The sequence below is a fragment of the Anarhichas minor genome, unplaced genomic scaffold (genome assembly GCF_050575085.1).
Source record: "Anarhichas minor isolate MPS153535 unplaced genomic scaffold, ASM5057508v1 ptg000007l, whole genome shotgun sequence".
NCBI classification, from domain to species: Eukaryota; Metazoa; Chordata; class Actinopteri; order Perciformes; family Anarhichadidae; genus Anarhichas; species Anarhichas minor.
This window is the reverse complement of record NW_027466453.1, coordinates 1,537,573-1,560,675: the sequence shown is the minus strand read 5'-3', so window position 1 is coordinate 1,560,675 and position 23,103 is coordinate 1,537,573. Positions and strand designations below refer to the sequence as shown.

The 23,103-nt window shown below is 41.3% G+C and overlaps 1 protein-coding gene across 4 annotated transcripts; it reads right to left on the bottom strand.

Moving 5' to 3' along the window:
• Positions 1 to 1,184: 1,184 nt before the first annotated feature.
• gspt1l (G1 to S phase transition 1, like) lies at positions 1,185 to 21,934 on the bottom strand. Of its 4 annotated transcripts, XM_076082050.1 has the most exons (14): positions 21,522 to 21,930; positions 20,553 to 20,597; positions 12,514 to 12,756; positions 11,580 to 11,613; positions 11,399 to 11,476; positions 10,967 to 11,147; positions 9,934 to 10,088; positions 9,373 to 9,513; positions 9,190 to 9,283; positions 8,365 to 8,445; positions 7,464 to 7,637; positions 7,023 to 7,112; positions 6,706 to 6,874; positions 1,185 to 1,804 (listed from the first exon to the last, which is right to left on the bottom strand). In XM_076082050.1, exons 1-14 carry the CDS (start codon positions 21,712 to 21,714, stop codon positions 1,752 to 1,754), a joined length of 1,731 nt encoding a protein of 576 aa, XP_075938165.1. In that variant the 5' UTR covers positions 21,715 to 21,930; the 3' UTR covers positions 1,185 to 1,751. The 4 variants fall into 4 exon arrangements, 1 of the variants encoding a protein (XP_075938165.1); XR_012949686.1 differs by lacking the exon at positions 1,185 to 1,804 and having other exon boundaries at positions 6,816 to 6,874; positions 7,023 to 7,373; positions 21,522 to 21,934; XR_012949688.1 differs by lacking the exon at positions 1,185 to 1,804 and having other exon boundaries at positions 6,816 to 6,874; positions 7,023 to 7,381; positions 21,522 to 21,933.
• Positions 21,935 to 23,103: the final 1,169 nt, after the last annotated feature.

Genomic DNA, 23,103 nt, shown 5'->3' with positions numbered 1-23,103 from the left:
CAAGTATACAATGACAAAATGTTGAATAACCGTCTGCATCTTACCTAAAGCCCATCTGTCTCCCTGCTGGACCGGCGCTGACAGACTGACTGACCCCTCCCCTCTATGCAGGCTCACAGCATCACACTGTAAACCTACCCACTCCTCAGTGCACAAGGATTAGTGGTACTCAATAAAAATCATTTTCATTTCATGTAAAAGTAGCAATAAAACAATCTAGAAATATTTCATCACAAGTAAAAAAAAAAAAAAAAAAAGCCTGCATTAAAAATCCTACTTAACGTGACAAAAGTAAAAAATACTTTAATCTTTAACGTGTGTTGTATCTAATGAGCAGAATTTTTGTTAAATCTTAACCTTCAAAGTACTGTAATTAAAAACTGAGCGGCCAGATAAAGGGGGTGGCGTAAGAAGTAGAATATTTACATCTGTAATACAATTAAGTATAAATTATATGATGTAAATACTCCTTCACGGTACAGTACTCGAGTAAATGTAATTTTAGCAATTTCAAGAACACAGATGGAGAACAAAGTGATAATAAAGTTAGATATAGTTAATAAAGTCATGAAAAACATCCCAACTCGTCACACCTGAACAAACACACAAAAGAACCATACGAGTCATTGCTTTGAGAACAAAAGGGAATTTCCTGAAACCTAATTTCTAAAAATTGGGATGGACTCTTAATTTAACCACTTCTCCATTTTAACAAAATCTAATGAAATCTTTGGTAAAATACAAAAAAACATTGCAATTCCTATAATAAACAGCTGCATTCACCTTCATTTCAAATCCAATAGGTTGGTTTACCTGCTCAGTGCTAACGGTCAGCACACTCACGTAGCTGCACACTCTGGATCTTTGAGTCTATTCTCTGTACAAGTGTGGTTACCACGATGGTACAGGAGAAAACAAAGGTGCCGGTGCTCTCTGCTTCTAAATGATCCGGCTCACAGAACAGACCAACGTACTGTTGCATGAAAGGTTGTGAAAATACTGTTAATAACTGTTTGAAAAGCAACTTCCAAAATAAAATTCCTTATTTTCAAGAGTATTTTAAGAATACCATTGTTCACCAACATACGGCCTGACAACATTGGAATTGGTGCTTTGTGAACCCACAACTTTAACAAAGGAGATATGAAAGCAGCCACTGGACTGTGCTCTGAAAATGAACACACTTTGTTTTCCCAATTTATAATTTTATTGTCATAGTTGTTTGCTTTAATAACATTTGAACACGCTCAAGCACACTGCCAGAACGCCACGAGAAACCAAAAACTGGGTCAAAGGGAGACATGTACACCCAAGATAAACATTTTGGTTTCAACTGGCTAAGTTCTTTCAAACCATTTCTTTTGCAATTTATGTCTGAAAATCATCCTTTATATTCCAAGCAGAATCCTGGTCCACATCTGTTTACAGATATAACTTCCGCCATTTGTCATTGTCATTTATGAAAGCAAGAAAAAAAAGTGGAAGAACACCCCTCATGTAGGGAGGTGGGGGGTGGGCTAACCCAGGAATGGCATAGCTGAGCTCTCAATATGAGAAAGCTGACTCGTGTGGACTTCATCTTGGTGTGTCATTTGCTTAAAAACAGGTTCTTTTTTTTCTGAAGCTGGCCTTCGGCACAGAAGGGGGGGCGTGACAGGGAGGTGCCGTCGCCGCTGACAACTGTGTGGTCGGGTTGTGACCGAGCTCCGCCCATTCCTTCTCACTCGGACTCTCAGGCAGCTCCGTCCTCTTCAGTCCCGCTCAGCTACCAGCTTCAGCACCTTACCGATGGCGATGGTCTTACCTGAGACACAGAAAACAAGCCTCACATTTGTGTCTCTGCCTCACTCACTGATGCTCAACGGAACTTAAATCTAGTTATCAAATCCTTATGAATCGCTAATCAGGTTCACCTTTCAACATTTCAGAGTAACTAAAGACTCAGATCTCTGAATCCTCTCTGTTGACACACTCCAGCTCTGAGCCTCATTAGTGTTCACAACCAAGCGGAGAGCCGAACATTTAGAGTGGTAACGGTATACATCACAGTATATTATTCCCTTCAGAACCCTAACCCTAATAATAATAATAATGTTTCTGATGGGAGAGTACTGCTATGATAACTACATGGCTTAACTTTAACCAGCAACAAATGTAATAGTTTTGTGATGGAATGACTTACAATACAATAAGTGATCAAATGTTCACAGAGCCTACTCCCTCTCTGTGTTATAGAGCCAGCAGTTGTCTTTGACAAGATTTGTATCCATAGAATATTTACATTATGATTATTGAGCATCCTGTGAATAAAACAAATCCAATGTAATTAATCTATTCTGTCTCGTCTGGCCCCCATGATCAATACTGTGCTATTCTATATTGGGTTCATGTCTGTCGGGAGTCGCTTCTATGGAGTCAGATTAGTCTCAATATTAATGAATGCAAACATAACCCCCCCCTCCAAAAAAATTTATAAAAATAGTTCTATATATTACCCACAAAAATAGTTCTCACACACACACACACACACACACACACACACACACACACACACACACACACACACACACACACACACACACACACACACACACACACACACACACACACACACACACACACACACACACACACACACACACACACACACACACACACACACACACACACACACACACACACACACACACACACACACACACACACACACACACACACACACACACACACACTTTTCATCATAGGTATACCTCAACTATGAGAGACAAAATGAGAAAACAAAAATCCAGAAAATCACATTGTCTGATTTTTAAAGAAGTTATTTGCAAATTATGGTGGCAAATAAGTATTTGGTCAATAACAAAAGTTCATCTCAATACTTTGTTATATACCCTTTGTTGGCAATGACAGAGGTCAAACATTTTCTGTAAGTCTTCACAAGCTTTTCACACACTGGTGCTGGTATTTTGGCCCATTCCTCCATGCAGATCTCCTCAAGAGCAGTGATGTTTTGGGGCTGTCGCTGGGCAACACGGACTTTCAACTCCCTCCACAGATTTTCTATGGGGTTGAGATCTGGAGACTGGCTAGGCCACTCCAGGACCTTGAAATGCTTCTTACGAAGCCACTCCTTCGTTGCCCGGGCGGTGTGTTTGGGATCATTGTCATGCTGAAAGACCCAGCCACGTTTCATCTTCAATGCCCTTGCTGATGGAAGGAGGTTTCCACTCAAAATCTCACGATACATGGCCCCATTCATTCTTTCCTTTACACGGATCAGTCGTCCTGGTCCCCTTGCAGAACAGCCCCAAAGCATGATGTTTCCACCCCCATGCTTCACAGTAGGTATGGTGTTCTTTGGATGCAACTCGGCATTCTTTCTCCTCCAAACACGACGAGTTGAGTTTTTACCAAAAAGTTCTATTTTGGTTTCATCTGACCATATGACATTCTCCCAATCCTCTTCTGGATCATCCAAATGCTCTCTAGCAAACTTCAGACGGGCCTGGACACGTCTGGCACTGCAGGATTTGAGTCCCTGGCGGCGTAGTGTGTTACTGATGGTAGCCTTTGTTACTTTGGTCCCAGCTCTCTGCAGGTCATTCACTAGGTCCCCCCGTGTGGTTCTGGGATTTTTGTTCACCGTTCTTGTGATCATTTTGACCCCACGGGGTGAGATCTTGCGTGGAGCCCCAGATCAAGGGAGACTATCAGTGGTCTTGTATGTCTTCCATTTTCTAATAATTGCTCCCACAGAATAATCCCACATGATTTCTTCACACCAAGCTGCTTACCTATTGCAGATTCAGTCTTCCCAACCTGGTGCAGGTCTACAATTTTGTTTCTGGTGTCCTTTGACAGCTCTTTGGTCTTGGCCATAGTGGAGTAGTGTGACTGTTTGAGGTTGTGGACAGGTGTCTTTTATACTGATAACGAGTTCAAACAGGTGCCATTAATACAGGTAACGAGTGGAGGACAGAGGAGCCTCTTAAAGAAGAAGTTACAGGTCTGTGAGAGCCAGAAATCTTGCTTGTTTGTAGGTGACCAAATACTTATTTTACCGAGGAATTTACCAATTAATTCATTAAAACTCCTACAATGTGATTTCCTGGATTCTTTCCCCCCATTCTGTCTCTCATAGTTGAGGTATACCTATGATGAAAATTACAGGCATCTCTCATCTTTTTAAGTGGGAGAACTTGCACAATTGGTGGCTGACTAAATACTTTTTTGCCCCACTGTACATATATACACACATCCATATATATATATACACACATACATATATACATGCATACATACACATATATACATACATACACATACATACATACATACATACATACACATACATATTCCTGATGTACACAATTATTTCTTATTCTAAGTAAATGTAAAATAAATCCACAGGTATATGTATTTTAAGGAATTGGATGTTACATTCATATACAAACTGTTGACCCTACATTTACAAACTGCTTGTGTGAACCGACATCCATTCACAAATTCATTATTTTCAACAGGGAATTATTTGTAGCCAATCAGATGTCTTCTCCATTTTCAACCAATCCAGTTAAGTTGTCAGGTAGCTAAGTTGCTTCCTTAAAGTTGTCATAAGGAACCAATGCCTTGGTTTGCAGTATAGATGTTACTCAGAGAAGACATGAGCAGCCTGCATTACTTTTATATATTAGTAATATGACAGCTGAGAGTAGTGCGTCTCCACAGTGTCGGCGCATGTTGGCTAGTGTTAGCTAACATTAGCTGAGCTAGCGTTATCAGTTTGTTTGCCAGATGATGGTCTCTCCTCTGTATCTCTTTAGAGTGTTTTGGGCCGTCTGATTCCTTTCCACCATGTTCCCAGGTTTCCACCCTGTGTGGACGTAAGAGTATTCCCTCATGGGGGCACACTCATGTGATCAGTTGACAATAGAGGCATCTGATTGGCTACAAATAATTCCTTGTTGAAAAAAATCATTTGTGAATCGACATCAGGAGATGGCTACTGTCTTCCTCAGTTGCGCTGGAAGCTTGTTTTAAGTAGAGCTTTTATCCAATCAGATTTCACCCCTACGCTGTCTCTAGGTAAAGAAATCTGCCCTTCAGAATCACAAGTGAATCCTTTTGCAGTTTAAGTGAATGAGGACGATATTGTTGATTGTCATAGTCTTCAACCAATCAGATCTTTAGTTTGACATGTTGGGCGTATTCTTTGATGTGTCAGAGCTACCGAGGTGGCCTACAAGTACGTCAGCCTTAACGTGCCGCTTGATTGGTCAGCTGCATCACGTGACTGTTGTGAAACTAGCTAGCAGAACTTTGTAGTAGAAAGAGTTAAAGTTTAAAGATATGCAAGACGTTTTTACGTGACATTACATTTTTAGCGCTTTGGCATGTTTGGCGGTGACAATCCCAATATCTGCTGCCTCTGTGGAGCGGACATTTTCAGCCCTCAAACGCATTAAAACGTATTCAAGAAATACAACTGGGGAGGCTCGACTGTCTTCACCATGAATAGAGAAGGAGTTCTAACTGGAACTGAACCGCAACCGCGTCATTAAACTCTTTGTTAACAAAGAAAGGAGGATGGACTTTGTCTTTAAGTGAACAGCAGCTTTGATAAGTGAAGTGCTTTGTTTTTACATCTAAGTAGCGTTACTACTGTCTTCATTTGTCTATGGTGTCGTTTTTATGATATGGTGAATATTGTTCACTCTGATGTGAATAATATTTGAATGGTGCTCTTGAGTGTGTGGTGGAATACGTGTTTAAGCGCTGCAGTGTTGCTGGAATGTGCAGAAGCCTGTTGAATGGTGTTATTTGGGTTTTATGTTATTCTACCTGCTTTGTTGTCATATAAATATGTGTGACTGGTTCTTGTCATTGTGTTAATTACATTGATTTTGACTTTATGCATCGTGTGTTAATGACGCAGCATCCAGTCATGCTGGCGTCCTAATGAGGTTATTAGGAGGTGGTTCGTTGAACCACCTCCTAATAACCTGCATACAGCATGATGTAGTAGGACAGCACTGAAGGCCCAGGTATAAAACACACGGCCCGCCACTGGGTTAAACAGTTTGTGTATAAAAGTAACATCCAAATGTGTTTTTGATGAAAAGTTCAAATACATTTACTGGTGGATTTATTTTACATTTATTTAAAAACAAGACATATTTGTGTGAGCATCAGAAATATATAAATTTTGTGTGTGGATTGCTTAAATTGAGATATAATAACTATTTTTGTGTGCATTGAAACATTTTTGTGGAGAAAGTCACATATATAAATCACAAAATACATTTATGAATCCTTCTGTGAGACTGATCTGACCCCATATAGGTCCAGTTATAGAGACCAGTATTAATCACATTAAGAAGATTTTCTAATGACAGCAATAGAATAATTATTACAGTTAGCAGTAGAGCTAGAACAATTGCTCAATTTATGGACATAAAATGTGTTTGGAGCAATTATGATTTCTTGATATTTGAAGTCATTTATCGTGCAAACAAAGTTTCATCACTATACACTGAATGTCTTTGGGGTTCAGGGCTACTGGTCCAACAACATATTTGGAGACCTCACACTGGGCTCTGGGAAATTGTAACACGTATTTTCTCACCACTTTCTTTCTTTCAGCATTTATAGACTAAATGTTTAATCAAAAACATAATTCATCAATAAATTGACAATCAAATGTACCTTCATCCCGTAAGGTGAACCGTCCCATCTGAGGAAAGTCTTTAAAGGTCTCGAGGCAAATGGTTCCTGCCGTGCGCAGACGGGCGATGCAGACCTGGTCCTGTTTGACGAACCGTGGCCGTGTCTTACTCTTGTCTCCGGTCTTCTTGTCTACCAGACAGATTAAGGCCTGCAGACAGAAGTAACAGAATATCAGCACATACACAGCTATGATACAATCAGCCAACTGCTCAGATGTCACAAGTCCACCTCGAAAACAAGACTGTGTCTTTCTGCAGCGGCCTCATGGTAACAGTTAAGTTAGCATTAGATCTTACTGTAAGTTGCACTTCTTCAATGCAGGTGTGAATGTGAAGGACTGCGTTGTAACCTGGACAGATGATGGATTTGTGTTCGATGATGACGATCTGTGAGTAAGAGTTTCAGTGGTTATGAGCAGGTGCATACAAAAACAGACATGTTGTCACTTTAATGAACACTCCCACTGCTCTGGTTCCACTGGTGCAGTTTGCTCAAAGGTATCCAGACAGTGGTAACGGGGAGGGATGGACCACCACACCAGCTGCACGCTCTAGTCCTCCAATCGGGAACAGATCCCTTAGTGGCTCCCCGCCCATTAACACGGTCACATGTGATGGTTGGAATACCTGGCTGGACCGGGTGCAGTGCTGTGCTGCTGGGAAGTGAACCCAGGTCTTACATTGCTGAGCGACAGTAAACTGGGGCTGTGGGACTGGGAGCCGCTGAGTGACACTGACCTGGGCGTCGAACGTGCGCCCTGAGTGGCAGAGGTTCTCAGCATTACACAGGATGAAGCCTGGCAGGATCTCCTCCTCCTCGATGCCCTTCAGCCGCAGCTTGAGGTTTTCCCCCGGCCCGGCATCGTCTGTCTCCACATCATCTGACAGGAGACTCAACAGCTCCACCACATGCTGCATGAGGACAGGTAGACAAACATGGAGGGGACAAGGAGAAGACAAAGAATGACTGAGATTGTGTTTGCTTGTGCCGTTTAAGAACTAGGGCAAACTTGATGTGTAGGACTAAGTTGAAGATACCTAGTTGACAATAGTCAGTAATTACATTTACGCAAAGATCGGTTCAGTTTAACACATTATATCCCTTCAATACTTCATCCATGAGGAACATGAAGAATTCGGGACTAAACCCCCCAAACCACTGGTTTCAGCTGAAAACCATGGTAATTGGTATTTAGTAGTGTTGTGGATGGATTTAATTCTACATATTGTATTATAAATGTATGGTTCAAACTTAGCTATTGCGAATGAATTGTGCTATTGGCTGATCTGGAGCCAGGTGACAAAGGGCCGTGTCTGACGGTGTGATGTCACAGAGAAAGGCTTGTACTGGGATTAGAATGCTACATGGTAACAGACGATAGCTGCGACTCGGCATCACCTTCTAGAGGCTCTTCAGCCAACACTCGGGAGTTTAGTTACTCTTTGATGACACAAACGATGCAAGTTCTATATAGTAAATATGTTTGAGTGAAAGTCAGTGGAAGGCATTTGGATGTTTGCACTGACACCATTTAGAAAATCTAAAACTAAAAAATAGTTCTATAGTTTTTTTTTGCTTTCTCGTCTTTCAACTTCTTGGTTCCAGCTGATGGAAGAAAGGGCTTGTGGGATATCTTACCCGGTTTGGCATCATGACCAGCTGCTGTGCTTTACTGATGGAGCCCGACTCCAGTTTGCCCAGAATCACAGTGCCCATGTCCTGAGGAGACAGATCGATAGAGAACCACGTGTTTACTTCACTCCATTAAAGATTCTGTTGTGTCAGTTCACAAAGAAGACTTTGTACAAACTTAGATATGATGAGCAAATGTTGGATAATAGCACTGTCCATGTGCACATTACATATATACTCCCTCAACAGTAGAGGGATCAATAAACTCAGTCAAGCTTCAACAACCAGGGCAGTAAATGCAGAAACTTCACATGTTTAATCTGTGTACTAATAAAAGTGGTATAGGTTTGCCTGCAGGTTCAAACAATGACACCAGACACTACGGTATACCGTGAAATACACAGAGCGTTCCCTTAATCAGCAGACTTGTTAAATCATGCACCAGCAACTTCAAACCACCAGCAACAGATTCAAAAATAACAGTGTACAGCTTGTGCAAATTGGTTTTGTAATTATTAAATGTCAGACGGATCAGAGGACGACAGCAGAACGTGCCTTCATTGCAACATATTCAAAGTGTATTCTGTTTAGGTGAGCCCTTTTATGTTCAATGTCAAGTGTGGTTTTGTATGTTATGTATAAAATACAATCAACATTCTGAACCCTTTCTGAACACCAGTGTTTTACCAATGTCTCCACTTTTGGGATGCAGACGTCCACATTGCACCTACAGAAAGTTGAAATGTGTTCGCCAATGCTTGGTGGCATCTGTCTGAAACCAACAACCTTTCATGGGCTTCCTTGTAAAGGCACGAATCAAGCTATTCGTACCTTGTATTTGTCTACGATGGGCAATCTGACGGGGCCATCACTTGATCTCTTGAAATGTGGCAAACTGTCCAAGTGTGAAATGAATGGTAACCCTCTGAAATGACATGGAATAGGACAGCAGTTAGTAGACATGGATGAACAGGGGACACAGTCAGCATGACGAGAGGAAGCTGGAGGACGTACGTGTACCAGGAGCACAGGTCAGTGGGCTCCTTCAGGTTGGATCCGGTCAGTCCGGAGCACGGCATGAAGTAAATGTCTTTCTTCGGGTTGAAGCCCACTTTCTTCAAAAATGGCACTAGTTTCTCCTTACACTCTTCATACCTGAGGGTTCAACAACAGGAGGGAGCAAGAAGGACTTCAAATATATGGTGTGTGTGTGTGTGTGTAGAGGACATGTACCGAGTCCTCGGTATCTGGGTTAACATCCTATGGCACTTACATACATAAAGGAGACTAAATATTAGAGCACCTCAATGTAAGCAGGCCAATAAAACACTGCCATGACACATGCACATATCTGACCAGATATAAAAACAAACCAACTTTAAAGTCTACTAAAAACACAGGGTTTTGGACATACAAGGTTTCAGCGAGGACATGCAAATTGATTTGTAATTCAGTTTGAGCACAGTCACATCGGTTTTAATTTACTTATTGATATTCTACAAATGTGACTGAGGAGCTGCTGCTCAGTGTGAGTTTAGAGTGCTTCTGCTCCGGTCGATCAGTGGATCTACCCACCTCTCCAGGCTCCAGTTGACTGTCGGGTCGTCCATCTTATTCACCAGAACTATCAGATGCTTGACGCCAGCTGTTTTGGCCAACATGGCGTGCTCTCGCGTCTGTCCACCCTTTTCAAAACCAGTTTCAAACTCTCCTTTCCTGGCAGAGATCACCTGAGAGTCAACACATTCAGTCAGTCAGTGGTTTTGTCTACAAGTGCTACAAAAACACAAGAGTGAATCCTTGCTGTAGCCAACTAATGTCACAAAAGTCTCTTAACATATAAAGATGTTACAGATTACAAAAAGAAACTTGTTTGTGGCCATTTGGTTGAACAGCTATCAGTGTGTTTTCAATGGGAACCCTGATGGAGCAGGGGTTTACTTTATGTTGCCGTTTCACTTATTGACAGTGAATGTTCCCTTTTAATGCTTTCATGTGCCTTCGTCTCCAAGGTTGGGTAATGCGAGTCTGTACCGAATAGTTTGAAGCTTCGTTCATAACGTTGACAATCAAATTCTAAATAAACAGTCAAATGCTGCACTTTGGTTTTTCTATTCAAAGGCAACATTTCTGCACAGCAACAGATACAGGTCAGAGCATTGTCAAGTTCAAAAGTCATTGATAGATTTAATCATTTCAAAAAATGTTTTTATCAAACAAAATATTCTGCTTCAATCTATACTTGTTGCAGTTTATCTTTTCTTTGCGGTAAAAACAGTTAACTCTCCAGCTCGGCACAAAGGGAGGCCTGCACTCATATTCACTCCAGACAGTTGATTTACTTAAAATAAAACTTTAATCTGATGAATCACAATTCAAATTCAGGATTTTGTGTTATTATGTTATAATACATGTTGACAGACATTCAAAGCATCACTCCAAAACCTCAATATACAAGCTTCAAATGTACCGAAAGAACTGACATTCAGTAAATTCAACCCTAGCTGATTGTAATTGCTGGACCTCTTTGCTTTCTAAGACTACTGGCTACACAAAGCCTACTAATGAAGCTCTGATCTGATGTTCCACTTTCATTCTCTGAACTCACCAGAACAGCCAAGTCCGCCTGTGATGCACCCCCGATCATGTTGGGCACGAAGCTTTTGTGGCCTGGAGCGTCTAAGATGGTAAAGTGCTTTTTCTCTGTCTCAAAGTAGGCTCGGCCCACCTCAACCGTCTTGCCTTTGTCCCTCTCCTCTTGGTTAGTGTCTAACGCCCAAGACAGATACCTGGGAGACAGACAATTCATATTGGACACAATGAAATCTGAGACACTAATACAGATGTATCTATCAAATCTACGCTGATGATCTCAGCTAATATTGGACCAGCTGATTAAACAGCCACACATGGTTCCTGACCATATTAACTCAATACAAATGAAAATTAAGAGTCAAACCTCACAACTATATCCATTTTAGTTCAGTCAGCATAGAGCATCTTTCCATGCTCTAGATTGAGTAACAGAGCTTTCACTCACCAGGTTTCCCGGTTCTTCTCCTTGGCTTCTCTCTCGTACTTCTCTAAGGTTCTTTTGTCTACCATGCCTGTTAGATACCTGTTAAAGAGGATGGAAACAAGTCAAAGCCTGATGTGGTGAATGTCATTTCACTTATTACAAGGAAAGGCGGTGAACCATTAAAAGGGAGACTGTTACTCACATGATTTGTCCCCCAATAGTGGACTTGCCAGCATCTAGAGAAGAACGCAGACCGGGTTTAGATCAGACAAACGGTGTATTACATTGCGTCGCTGTCGGGAGGGAACCTCGAATGTCCAAAACCCAGAGGTTTTAAATAACGGAACACCGCAGGGTCAAAGTTGGTATTCACTTTCCATATAGTTAGATATTGCCATGCATCATTATATTCATATTTTACCAAAAGACAAGCTAAAATTGAGTAACAAAGTTTTTGACCGCCGTCATTGGCTAGCTTCAGAGCTGCCTCAGACCACGTCACCTTCAGCAACGCTTTGTTGAACTTTATGCTGTGCGACCACATGAGAAGAGACGTTCTGAACCGTTTGGCTTTAAGTCTTTTGAGTGCTAACAGGCCATAATGACTGATGACAGAGTACAGGTGGAGTGGTGACACTAACAGACGGGACACGCAGCTGGAATAAGAGCTGGACCTGACTGTCACATCATTGATACCCCCACCTTTCTCTTGAGAGCCATTTCTATAGAGAGTTGCACCGATAAATAGGCTGCCGATCCAAACCAGCTGCTTTTGATATTCAGTTTGATATTTGCACACGTGTGCCGCCGCCGTAACGTCACTGACGCACGCGCCAAGATTTATTTAAATCAAAGCAATATTTAAATAAAAATACATTTGAATTGACTGTGCTTTTGTAACTACTATAGATGAGGTAAAAGTCTAACATTTAAAATTTATGACGGTTTACGCAAACTTCGGGACGGTTGAAATTCTTTCTGGTGAGGGTTTTAGGAAAAATGTTTAGTCTGGCTGGAGCCTCGCTGTCAATTATAGTTCTTATAAAGAAACTATGAATTGGTAATCTGCCGACCCTCCTGTTAATGTGATCATTCAATGAATGGCAATAGACACAAAGACAGGTGTTATCACTGACCTACGTGCCCGATGAACACCACATTGATGTGTTCCTTCTTGGGGGCATCTGGCTGCGTAGGTGGCACCTTGGGCGCTGGCGTTTCCTCTTCCTCCTCCATCGTCTCCGGAGTCGTCTCCTCCGTAGTTGCTGCCACCGATGGTCCCCGGTCCCCATAAGACCCGCCTCCTGGCTCCTCCTCGACCTCTTTCTGGTCCCACGGCTCCTCTGTGGTAATCTCTGAGTCGCCGTTTTCCACTGGAGCTGCACAGCCACCAACACAGTCCACATCATTCAGGGTGAAATACAGACAGAGCTCATTAACCACCACTGAGCTGCAGATCAATAATCAGCAGCATATTTGTTTTTATCACAAGAGACCTTGTTTACTGTAAACTGCTGTGATCAGTGTCTGAACAAAAGAAAAGACAAGAAGCAAAGAAGCTCCTAATAAACATGGGGTTTTCTGTGTCAATCAGTAAAAACTGCCACTAGTCCCACATAAACCTGAGGAATAAAGGAGAAGGGTCCTTATTCATCTACGGCTGCTGTGAAGTATTTCTGACAGTGGACTTTATGTTAATGAGCAGGGGGCCAAGGGCACTTTTAATGGGACTGATTGACTGGTTTAAGGGACTAAATATGATTTTGAGTTATTGGTTGAAGAAAATGTGTCTCATTAAGACAGTCTAAAATAGCAGCTAGGCTTCTTGGATCATCAGGTCTCAAGCTCTGAACCCTGACTGAAACTTCTCCAAGACATTATTAAGACACATAAAAGCTAAAAGCTGGGATGAAACCACTTTTGATAAAAATGGAAGTTTAGAAATGGGTCTAAAATTGCTAAGAACAGAGAGATCAAGATTAGGTTTCTTTAAAAGAGGGTGGACCACAGCATGTTTAAAAGTAGTTGGAACAGTTCCTGTTGCTATTGAGCTATTAATAATCAATACAATACTGGGCCCAACTGTATCAACAACCTCTTTAAGAAATGTAGTTGGTATAAAAGACTGCACCTTGTTGATTTCATACGGGATATGATTTCAGCTAAAAAGGACTGATACAAGTTATTAAAATAACTAGGAATATCCCTCCTGACATGTAAAACACGGTCTGGGAGGGGGGGGGGTCATTTGTTGCCTGACGTCCTCGACTCCGTTTGTAAAAAAGTTTAAAAACTACTCACTCATCTCTTGTGAGGCATCAGTAGAATGTGGGACCACAGAGTCGATTATCTAAAATAAATTTCTCGGATTTGAGTGATTTGCTAAAATTAAGTTGGAGAAGAAGGAAGTTGTGGCACCTTTAACTGCCGTTTGATAAGTCCTCATTGCATCCCTTATAAAATACATGGTTCCTTTCTCCTACAGTCTCTTTAAATGCTGTGGATTCATGAACTGGCTGGGTGTTCTACTCGACCTTTTGTCTCTCAGGGGTCAACTGAGTCCGGGACAGTCTGACAGGTGTGAATAAAACCACATTGAATAAAAGCGCTTTGTGATCAAACACAGATATCCTTAGTCTCAAGGTTGTCAGGGTTGAGACCACTAAAGAACTAGATAATAATAGTAATAGTAATAACCAGGTCCAGGGTGTGACCCTTTGAGTGGGGGGGGGGGGGGGGGGGGGGTGCTGTATAGCCTGAGTGAGGTTAAAAGATTCCAGGGTTTCCACTCAATCAGTGACAAAAGTCTGTGAAGGGCAGCAGACATGCATGTTAAAATCACCTAAAATAAGCATTTTGTCATACTTTGAGGTAAAATGGAAGAGTAGCTCTGCAAATTCTTGGATAAAAACAGTTAGGCCTGGGCGGTCTGTGGATTACTAAAATGATTACTGGATCTTTAGAGTTTACTATGAAACCAAGATGTTCAGATGAAGTAAAAGAGCCATGTAAAATGAGAGTACATTGACAAACGTGTCAGAAGAGAACAGCAACAGTATGTGCTGCAGTGACACAATGCCGATAGAAACTTTCCCATCGAGAAAAGGTTAAGGCTACAATCTGCACTTCTTCTACTGTGAACGATGGGGCCAGTGGATGTGTTCGTAGGCTTCGGGCTTGTTGGGACCTCATCCAAATATTTTATTTCTTCCATTATTATAAGTACATCAAAACATCAGCTAATGTTTGAATAACTGTTATACATGTAATAATACATGTACCGTATTTTCCGCACTATAAGGCGCACTTAAAAGCCTTTAATTTTCTCAAAAAATGACAGTGCGCCTTGTAATCCGGAGCGCCTTATATATGGATCAATTGGTTAATTGGTTGATCCATACTGGTTGTACACGGCGCTCTGTCAAAATGTTTCAGTACGACTGGTAAACTACAAAGCCGCACCGCGGTAAACACCGGTACTGTGCTTACTCCTAGTCCAACACCACTTGTGTGTATAAAGACCCCAAAATGGCACCTTTCAAGAGACACGCTTACGACGCTATTCTATTCTATGCGCCTTATAATCCGGTGCGCCCTATATATAAAAACAGTTCTAAAATAGGCCATTCATTGAAGGTGCGCCTTATAATCCGGTGCGCTTTATAGTGCGGAAAATAAGGTAAGTTTCAACAACTCATCCATTAAAAGACATAAAACAGTTAGCAACGAAAGTGGTCATTGAGTAGTTGGGTCTATCTTATGATGCACAAAATGCGTTGTGGGAGCAGTAAGTTAGCTCCATGCATCTGTTAGCCTTCACATAGCCATTACATGGAAAGCAGACAGCATGAGCAGCGGTAGCCATCATGCCATGAGTTTAAACATGGAGCAGCATCAACAGGGAGAAGAAGCCACCACAGTGGTAGAGCAGGCTCCTCCTTCAGTTAAGTATTGTGCACAGAGACACAACACCAGTAAGTCTAGCCCTACAAGGCAACTTTCTGATGAAGATGTGATTCTGCACTGCAGTAAACAGAAGGCAGACATGTGTTCTGATCAAACTGAGTCCAGGAAGTGTCACCTATTCAATCCTGGGAAACACAAGGTAATAGGCATAGCTGCATGGGTATTCACACGAGCGTGCATCGCTAAGACCGGGCCAAGTTAAGACTGGGTTTGGTTGGTGCAACCTACTTTAAGTCTGTTCCAAAGACCAGGCTTAGTTAAGACCAGTTGGTGCAACCTGCTCCAGGAGCCTGTAACGGTATGAGAGGATAAGCAGGGCTTAACACTAACTTTGAAAGCTGATGCCAGGTTGGCAACCAGGCATCAGCTTTTGGTTGCTGGATCTCAACGTATGGTGGCCCGTGATTAAACCTCTTAATCTCGGATTAATTTGTAGGTCTCTGCTCGAAAATGGCATAGCCCTACAAAACTGACCATAGTTCTGTAACTACAAGGTCGATTTTAATAATTTTTTTTGATATAATCAGATCACAACACGTGTGAGATTGTTTAGATAGGTAATATTGTGTATATGTTGCTGGTTAATATAGTAAATGAAGACATTACACAGCTCAAATTGAAAATAATCAGGCTCGCCTGGAAAAAAAGCACTTTCATTGATAAAAGGTTATTGAAATAATGCAGACAGCTCCCTAAAACTTTCCCAAATCATAGCACAACTGATCAGTAGTTATTGAATAAAGGTTAAAGTGGAATAAAGTGAAGAATAAGAGGCTTTAGTAGAGAGCGGTCAAGCGAGGTCATCATTTTCGAACCAGCTGTTGCAGCTCTTACATTGTACTTTTATATACTATATAACTATATATTTCACTTTTTTTATCACTCATATTATTCAATACATCCAAATACAGATGTTAGGAATCATTTTGAGATTCATAACATCATCAGAGCCTGTTTTTGGCTGTCATCTATAGGATTTTCTCAGTTCATGTGTGTGTATGTGGCTGGATCTCAGCCTATCCTCGGTCGATTTCAGTAAATAAGCCCTCCTTCGACGCGTCAGAGTCTCAGGAAGGCCTCTGTCGAATTTGGTGTTGATCGACAAAAGTTTCAACCAACAAAGTTGCCAGAAGTGACGCGTGTACCCGGGCGTAAATTTCAGCTCGCAGGAAGTCTGACCACTCGCCCAAGCTGGCTTGACCGCTCTTATTCTGGAAACAGGTCGGAAGTAAACAGTATGCAGTTGGCAACAATGACTCCAGCTTTGAAACGGAAAATCTGCGACGTTATTGTCCTCATTTTTCATAAAACTTGGCCACATACCTACGATTTTTTTCGGCGGAGGGCAGCACGAAGGTACGTTTGATCACACACAGCTGTCCAGTGTTCACACGGATCGGAAAACCGAAGTTAGTTACGTGTTTGGCCACGTGTGCTAATGCTAATAAATGCATTGCATGGCTTGGTAGCCGCTAGCATCAGGGTACAAACATTGATTTGCGGTACTCATAACGGCGATTTCTGGCCAGGATTTCATGCTTTTATGCCACGATTTATATATGCTTATATGAGTAGCCTATAGTTGTGTTTGGAATGTGTAAGAAGTGACTTATTTGATGGTGTTGCCCATACGTTGCTGTTTCATCCGAAAAAAAAAACTGGCCACGTCCACACTACTGGCTAATAATCAGGCTATTTTCCGCATTTGAGTTTGAGGGGTTCTGAGCCCGAGAGCCCCCAAATTTGGGGGCGTCGAGCTAAAGAGGTTTTAAGATACTTCAGTTATATGTCAGCTTAATAATTGTGACGCTGACGGGTTAGTCAAACGTTCCCCCCACAGCCAAACAACTGAATGTGGTTTTCCATCATCTTTAAAAGAGATGACTGTGCGCACAACAATTGACGCATGTGCAGTGTTGTCAGCTTCTGACTGTAAGCGCAATATTTAAATATCACTAATACGATTATTTGAAATCGATGTATTTTGAGGTGCACATTTTGCTGTACCTTTATGTTAAAGAGTGCTTGCCACTGACGGAAACCAAACCTCAAGAATTGGTTGCCAAATTCTCTAACTGGCTGCCAATGGCAACCCTTACTGTCGTGCCAGGATATTATATGCCTATTTAACACAGTCAGGTTATATTAGTAGAAATTCAGTGAGCAACTAAAAAATGATTTGACAATTGACAACTGTATTTACCGCAGTAGGAAGGAGGACACAAAAGTGCCATTGGAATTTTTAAATACATGCATCAATGTTTTCACTCTCCATCGATGATATCAGATTACTGTTGCACTTCTACATTTTAGAATCTATTAGCTGAATGTGTGCACAACTTATTCAAGCTATACAAGCTGCATCTACAGTACATGAAAAATGTTTTGATCAGATCATAAGTTTGCTTTTCTGTATGTTTGGCTGGAGACTTACGATCGAAGACTACAGAAAGAGGACAAGCAGTTCAGTTAGTGAGAATGCTTCACATGAAGAGCGGATGCTGGCCTGTTAAAGGTGTGTCCACAACATGGATTATGGCACGTAGTGTAAATGGACTGTACTTGTTTCTCTCTATTCTAGTCTTCTGACCACTCAAAGCTCTTTAACACGACATGTCATCATTCACCCATTCATACACTGATGACAGGGCTACCATGTACCACCTGTCCACCAGGACCATAACATTCATACACATCCAACCATTGTGGTGAAGTTCACAAAAAACTTAAGTATGTCACTCACACTCAGTCAAAATTAATCTATGTGGTTAACCATTGTGTAGATTATAAGAGCCATTTGAAATTGTTAAATCACATTTTTCAATAACCAATGATTCCCTGTGTCCGCTCCAGTCGCCTGTGTGGTGTACTATGTGAGGACTGTGGTCTAAGATTAGTCATGGTTTGGCATCGTTGATACCGTTAGTACCTTAACGTGCCTTTTGTTACCCTAAAAAATAATTCACAATAACAAAATATTCTTTTCCACATCAAATTTGTTGATGTTTAGCATTTTAAAAAAACAACATTGTCACTACCATCAAAAACTGTTTGGGCTTCATTCAAAAACCAAATCAAAGCTTTCAATGAAAAAAGAAGATATCGTGTTCAGCTCTGTCTGCTGGCCAATCAGGAGAAAACCAGACTGACTGATGATGATGACATGGTGTAGGAACTTTCACATGTTGAACATCATCCAATGAGAACAATCTCGAGCCTCCAATTGCTGCAAATAACCTACACCTGCTTCACCCAAACCTTCAGACATACCAGTCTCTGCTGGAGCTTTCTAGCATGTTTTACACTTCTGGGTCAGCGAAGATTTGGGTTATACGTAATAAATGCACTACACAAGATCATGATGTACAGACAGGCGGCTGAAAGGTGAAGCCAAAGCGGAAGTACCTTAATCTTGCATTCTCTCTAGGGCAGGGGTCTCAAACTCATCTTCACTCTGGGCCACATCAGCATCACGGTTTCCCTCAAAGGGCCGGTTGTAAATGTAAGACTGTGTAAATGTAACTACTCCTAACATATTGGTAAATAACTGTCTCTGCATTTGATTATTAAAGTGTAAAAATATTGTACATGCAGTTATATAAAAGTAAAAATATATGTAAGCACATTTCTGTGATTATAACTTAAATCCTTTTAATTTAGGGTTAAGAAACCCACATTACTCTATCAAAGATCAAACTATTAAAGAAAATAGCAAAGACAAATATCAAACACAAGTTATTACAATAACTTTGTTCAATGCTTAAAATCCTTTCAAGGGTGCGTTTGCACAATCCCACGTGAAGTATTTCATGTGTTTTAAAGCCACGTATAAAGTAGTCTTCAATGTACTCACAATACATTTCCATGTCAAGTGTACAGTAACCAGCCAAAGAGCTGCTTCTGTGACTGTGTTTAAGTATCTCATAACTTCGACTTTCTATCTCATAATTTCGACTATGGGGATATTTTTATTATCAAGTCTAACTTTAAATTATTATTATTATTATTATAATATATATATATATATATATATATATATATATATATATATATATATATATATATATATATATATATTTTAATCTGACGGATTCGCGGGCCACATAAAATGACGTGGCGGGCCGGATCCGGCCCGCATGTTTGACACCCCTGCTCTAGTGTTGTGAAATTTAGAGAGAAATCCTTGCATTAGATACTTTGTGTAGATTTCCAGTAGTTATGGAAATATTTAGCTACATGACTGTATTTGCCCGTAACTATTCATTTTCAATGTCTATTACAGAAACCTGTCTAATATGTGCACAGCCAACAAGCTGTATGACCAAGAGAAAGTGGCCCAACCATTGTGGTTGTCATGTGTAAACACATTTATGATTCCTTTACATAAGATATTTGACTTTTTTCACATTCTAATTCGAATGTCTGAATATTCTTAAGAATTAAAAGTGCATTGCTCTGAGAAGCTGTACTTGGATAGATGGATAGATATATTTATTTTTGGTCAATGAATGAATGACATTACAGTCATTTAGCAGACGCTTTTATCCAAAGTGACTTACAATTTAGATTCTATCACACCGTAGGCACAGCTACGGGAGCTTTTTTTGGGGGTTGAGTGTCTTGATCAAGGACACCGACATGCAACTAGCGGAGCCGGGGATCGAACCATCGATCCTCTGATTGAAGGACGGCCCTGCTCTCCACTTAGCCACCGTCACAATATATTTCTCTGACGATACATCGTTGATCTAAAGTAGTTATCATGACAGACCGTAAGAACATGTAATCAGCTCAACTGATTTTGAATGGTGGATTCGCTTCATGCTTCTCTAAAATGTTCCTGAACATTTTGTGGCATTATCTCCCACTGACATATGGCCATATCACAGTGAAAGAGCAAGAACCAGACAAACCAAAAGACTAACCAATCCTTATCTACAACTAAACTCACTTTACAGTTAGTTTGTGGTTAAAAACTTTGAACTCAGTTTTTAATCTGCAAAAAGGCACCGTGTGGCAGATGTAGATGCTCAGAGTCAATACTGCTGAAAGACTACAGAAGGTAGGAATTGGGTCTCTGAAACTCATGATGCAAGAGTCACTAAAGGCTTTGTTACTCCAATGCGTTCAGTGTGGGCCTGCACATGTCAGGACAATGAGGCGAGCAGTAGCAGCATGTGTGTGACACACAAACAGACTCCATACATACCGGCACTTTCTGACACCTCCATGGTGGATATCTTTTCAACAGCAACTAAAAGAGAAACAATGGTTAGGTTCATGTTTTAAGTTCATTTGAAAGCAGCCTGACCTACTCTTCCTGCTACAGGCTGAATTCATAAAGTAAGAGGAAAGTGTGTTAAATACATTTTCCTACGTTCCATACACAGGTTTCAATGTGCCTTCAGAAGCCACCTCAAGTCAACGCCAGAGGAAAACAAGAACCTGTTCCATTTGGAGGACTACAGGTTTTTATGTCAAGCACCTCCACATGTTGGAGCACACACTTTCATTCCGTAAAATAGTCCATGGGTAGTGTTTGAGACGACAGTAGAAGGTTCTGAAACCACTGACAGTAAAATAAAAGCGTTGGCCTATGAGGACTGCCTGTGATCACTCAGTCTCGTCCAGGTCTTCAGTAGGACACGTTGTGTCTCACTCTTGACCAGCAGTGCGTCAGAACATCCACGTCACACCAAACACTTCCATTCCCACGAAATGATTTTTAATGGCGAGCTTAGCTTTAACCATCAGGTGAAGTTAGGCTGTTTCACAACGAGAACATGGGTGTTTGACCCTATTTACTGTTCAGAATAAACAGTTTGGTTACTTAGCTCAAAGGTACTGACTTAGCACTGAGCGACTCAGGCGCTCACTTGTGAAACCACACCAGCTAACCGGCGCTAGCTAATGCCGGCTGGGTTGATGACTTAAGACAGTTATGAACAAGCTATGAGGCCACTCTACAGTCGAACGCCTGAGTAGCATTAACACGGTTGGTGGGTTATAGTTAAAGTTACAGTGTCAGGCATACCATCTAAATGACTAACACCAAACACCCCAGCAGTGTGTCGCGCTTCAAGGAACGCGTGTCTGTACGGTGCTAGCCAGCCCACGCTCATGTTAGCAACTGCTAACTGCTAGCTAAAGTAGCTCCACAACGTGACTATGAACTTACCAACAGAATCGAGATTTTCGGAATGTGCTTTTACAACAAAAGTGGGTACAAATTCGACGGCGTTCACATTGGGCACAAACGGTTTCGCGTTCACATTTAGGGACGCGAATTCTGAATCAAGTTGTCCGTCGATCGTGGCCTCCACATCGTCCTCTTGTTCCCATGAATCAGGGGCAGTGTCTCTCTGGTCCATCGTGGGTCTTGGATTTTCACTAGTGTGAGATTTCAGCTACGCAGTTCTTGGTCTCCGTAAGTGTCCGCCCAAAACCTGACGTTAAGGTCACCCCTTGGAGTAAGTGAGAGCGTCCCAACTCGAAGTGGAATGGTTTGTCTCCGATTCAGTGAACTACAGCAGCCGGTTTCTAACGGTGAGAGGATGTTCGACTCAGCACTCCCAGAGACAGTGAGCTAAGGCGTCCCGTTAGTCGACGTGCTACATGCGGTGACCTCTGGGATATGAAGTCTTATTCAAAAGCGGAAAACGTTGAATCGAAAGACTCCTGAGGGCAAGAAAAATACATTCCCCAAAGGCTAGTAAGAGCCAGTTTACGCCATTAGTTTCTGACCTTTTCAACTGCAGATTCGATTAATTTTGATGTAGCAAAAGGAGATGGACTTTTATATTGCTTAGTAATACAACATACTTGACTGTCTAATATAATGTGCATTTATTCGTTTGGAAAGATCATTACATTTAGGTACAACATTTAAAATTAAAAAATGTTAAATGTTAATTTTAAACAGTGAACACACCAGTCTCAATCACTGTTAATTATATGAAGGTATTCCCTTTTGATTCCTTTATTGTATCCAAGATATGTATCACAGCTTTGCAATCATGCATACAAACTACACTGAGGAAATCTAAATTCATCAACCAATATAATTGTTTCAATGTCCTCAGTCGTCACCAGTGGCGGCTGGTCAATAGAGGGCGCTAGGGCGCCGCCCCACCTTCAGCCACAACAAATAAAATAAAATAAATAATAATAATAATAAACTATACAAATTGTCAATATTTGTGTTTTTGAAATATGGAATCACCCAGTAATATGTGTAAAATATGATATCTGCGGTAAATATATGCTTTTCCTGCACGTCCTCTCCGCGTGTGCAAGTCTCAGCTGACCTAGGGTGCTTCTCAAGTCTCTTAATTGTCATTTCCTCGCTCCTCGATCCTCGCTTGAACCGGAAGTTGTTTCTGCGCCACCATATTGACAGCCGTCCCAAAGCTCTAACGTAGCTCGGAGGAGCGAGGATCGAGGACGGAGGAGGGACCTCGGAGGAGCCATGACCGAGGACCCACGAGAACAGACTTCCAGGAAGTCTTTTAACGGCCGACACGCCCCCTCATTGTTCATCAGTCATGTGATTGGACGCTGCAGCCGATCGGACTGACTGACTGACTGGAGTTTAACGCCAGAGTGAAGACAGATCACAGAATAAACTCAAGCTTTATATTTGATTAGGTTTCTGATTCAACATCTGGTTTAAATAAATGTTCATTATAGTCTGAACAACAAAAGGACCACAAACAACTTTCTTCATTTGTTAGAAAGATTTGTGTTTTCATGATCTGATA